Consider the following 1,494-nt stretch of genomic DNA (forward strand, 5'->3'; position numbering starts at 1 on the left):
AGAGTGAGAACTTTTATCCCTAATTTGACTCATTATTATGAAGTAGAGTTTAATGACAATGCCTGCAATGGATGTGAGTTAGCTTGTGTACGCTGCCACTATTGTGTGCATGAGTTTAAATGTACATGCTATGACAATCGGATAAAGACCAATATGTGCAAGCACATCCATGCGGTAGTGAAAGTTTTCTGTATTGAAGGAGTGCCAAGATCTAATGAAGAAAATGCAAGGATTGTGCAAGATGAAATTGAAGCAATTTGTAACACAAATGATGAATGCAATGTTGGAAAACAGGTTGAAAAGATTGACATGCGGAATCCAATCGCCATGAACATCTCTCACTTACTGGATTGTTTTTCTAATACTGACCCTGTCCCTGATGCTGTAATACAAGGTGGACTGAAATTTTTGGAGGTGTTGAGGAGAGAGATGCCAAGAGATACAGAAGGAAATGAAGAAATAGTGGAAGAAGCAGAAGATGACTTGGATATAGATGAGCCACAAGAAGCATCAGGAGCAGTCATTCCTGTCACACCAAAGACTCCAAGACCCACCAGAGCAGCAAAAACCCCTCTCAGAACTCCTAAAACGCCTCGGCATATGATTACTCCTCAAGTTCAGTCACCTGGCACACCAAAGAGAGTGTCACCTCAAAGAAGGCTATTTCACTCAGTAAAGAAGAAGCCTTTGAAGAAGAAGCAGAATTTACATAAACCAACATTTCATCAAGAGGGTGCTTTTATTGCTAATTTTAGTATGGGGGAGGGGCTAGAGTTTGTTACTGTTCATAATGAGTTTGATCACAGCTACACAAGGAATAATGTTGATGATAATTACTAATGTTGCAGGAGCTGGGAGTGGTGATCCAGGTGACATGATAAGTTCGGTCTTGTTTTCATATTTTGTGTTGAAGTGCATGCAGGTTTCTCTTGTTATCTTGGTCGTTCTTATTACTTATTCCAAATTGTACTTTCCTTTCTCTCATCATGGTTTAACCTTCAATTTCCTGTATCCTTTTAATTTCCTGACATTTTTTGTACTGTTTTGGTTTGTTTTGTTTTTAGATTTTAATGAAATTGATACACACTCAGTTTGCCATGAAGTTGCCTGGGCTCCACCCAGGTGACCTGGTCTGCTGTGTGTGTGTCAATTTCCTCTCTTTTTCCCTAATTTGTTTGCATTCTTGCATGCACTTTTTTCTAGTATTTCACACTTTGACTATCATATGATTTGGTATTTCCTTGTGGTTCAGCAATCCCACTATTAATTTGCTTTTTACTTTTTGACTTCATCTGCCGAGGCATTAGTTGGCTGAGCGATAGCGAAGCCTATTACTCCAGTGATGATCAAAAAGTTTCGTGTCTGTCTGTGTGTGCGTGTGTGCGTGTGTGTGTTTGTCTGTAATCACGATAACTCGAGAACGGTTTGAGCTAGGTACATGAAATTTTTACTGTAGCCTTGTATCATAAAAAGCAAGAACTGTATTGATTTTGA

General features: G+C 39.1%; 1 protein-coding gene across 1 annotated transcript in view; it reads left to right on the forward strand.

Annotated features, from left to right (window-relative positions):
• LOC127749753 (uncharacterized) overlaps nt 1-840 on the forward strand; it is a 1,882-nt gene extending 1,042 nt beyond the window's left edge. Inside the window, exon 2 of the mRNA XM_052269275.1 lies at nt 49-840. Coding sequence (XP_052125235.1) covers nt 49-840 — 792 coding nt within the window. The remainder of the gene's footprint in view (nt 1-48) is intronic.
• Nucleotides 841-1,494: the final 654 nt, after the last annotated feature.

Source organism: Frankliniella occidentalis, unplaced genomic scaffold (assembly GCF_000697945.3).
Source record: "Frankliniella occidentalis isolate FOCC.00 unplaced genomic scaffold, Focc_3.1 Scaffold88, whole genome shotgun sequence".
NCBI classification, from domain to species: domain Eukaryota; kingdom Metazoa; phylum Arthropoda; class Insecta; order Thysanoptera; family Thripidae; genus Frankliniella; species Frankliniella occidentalis.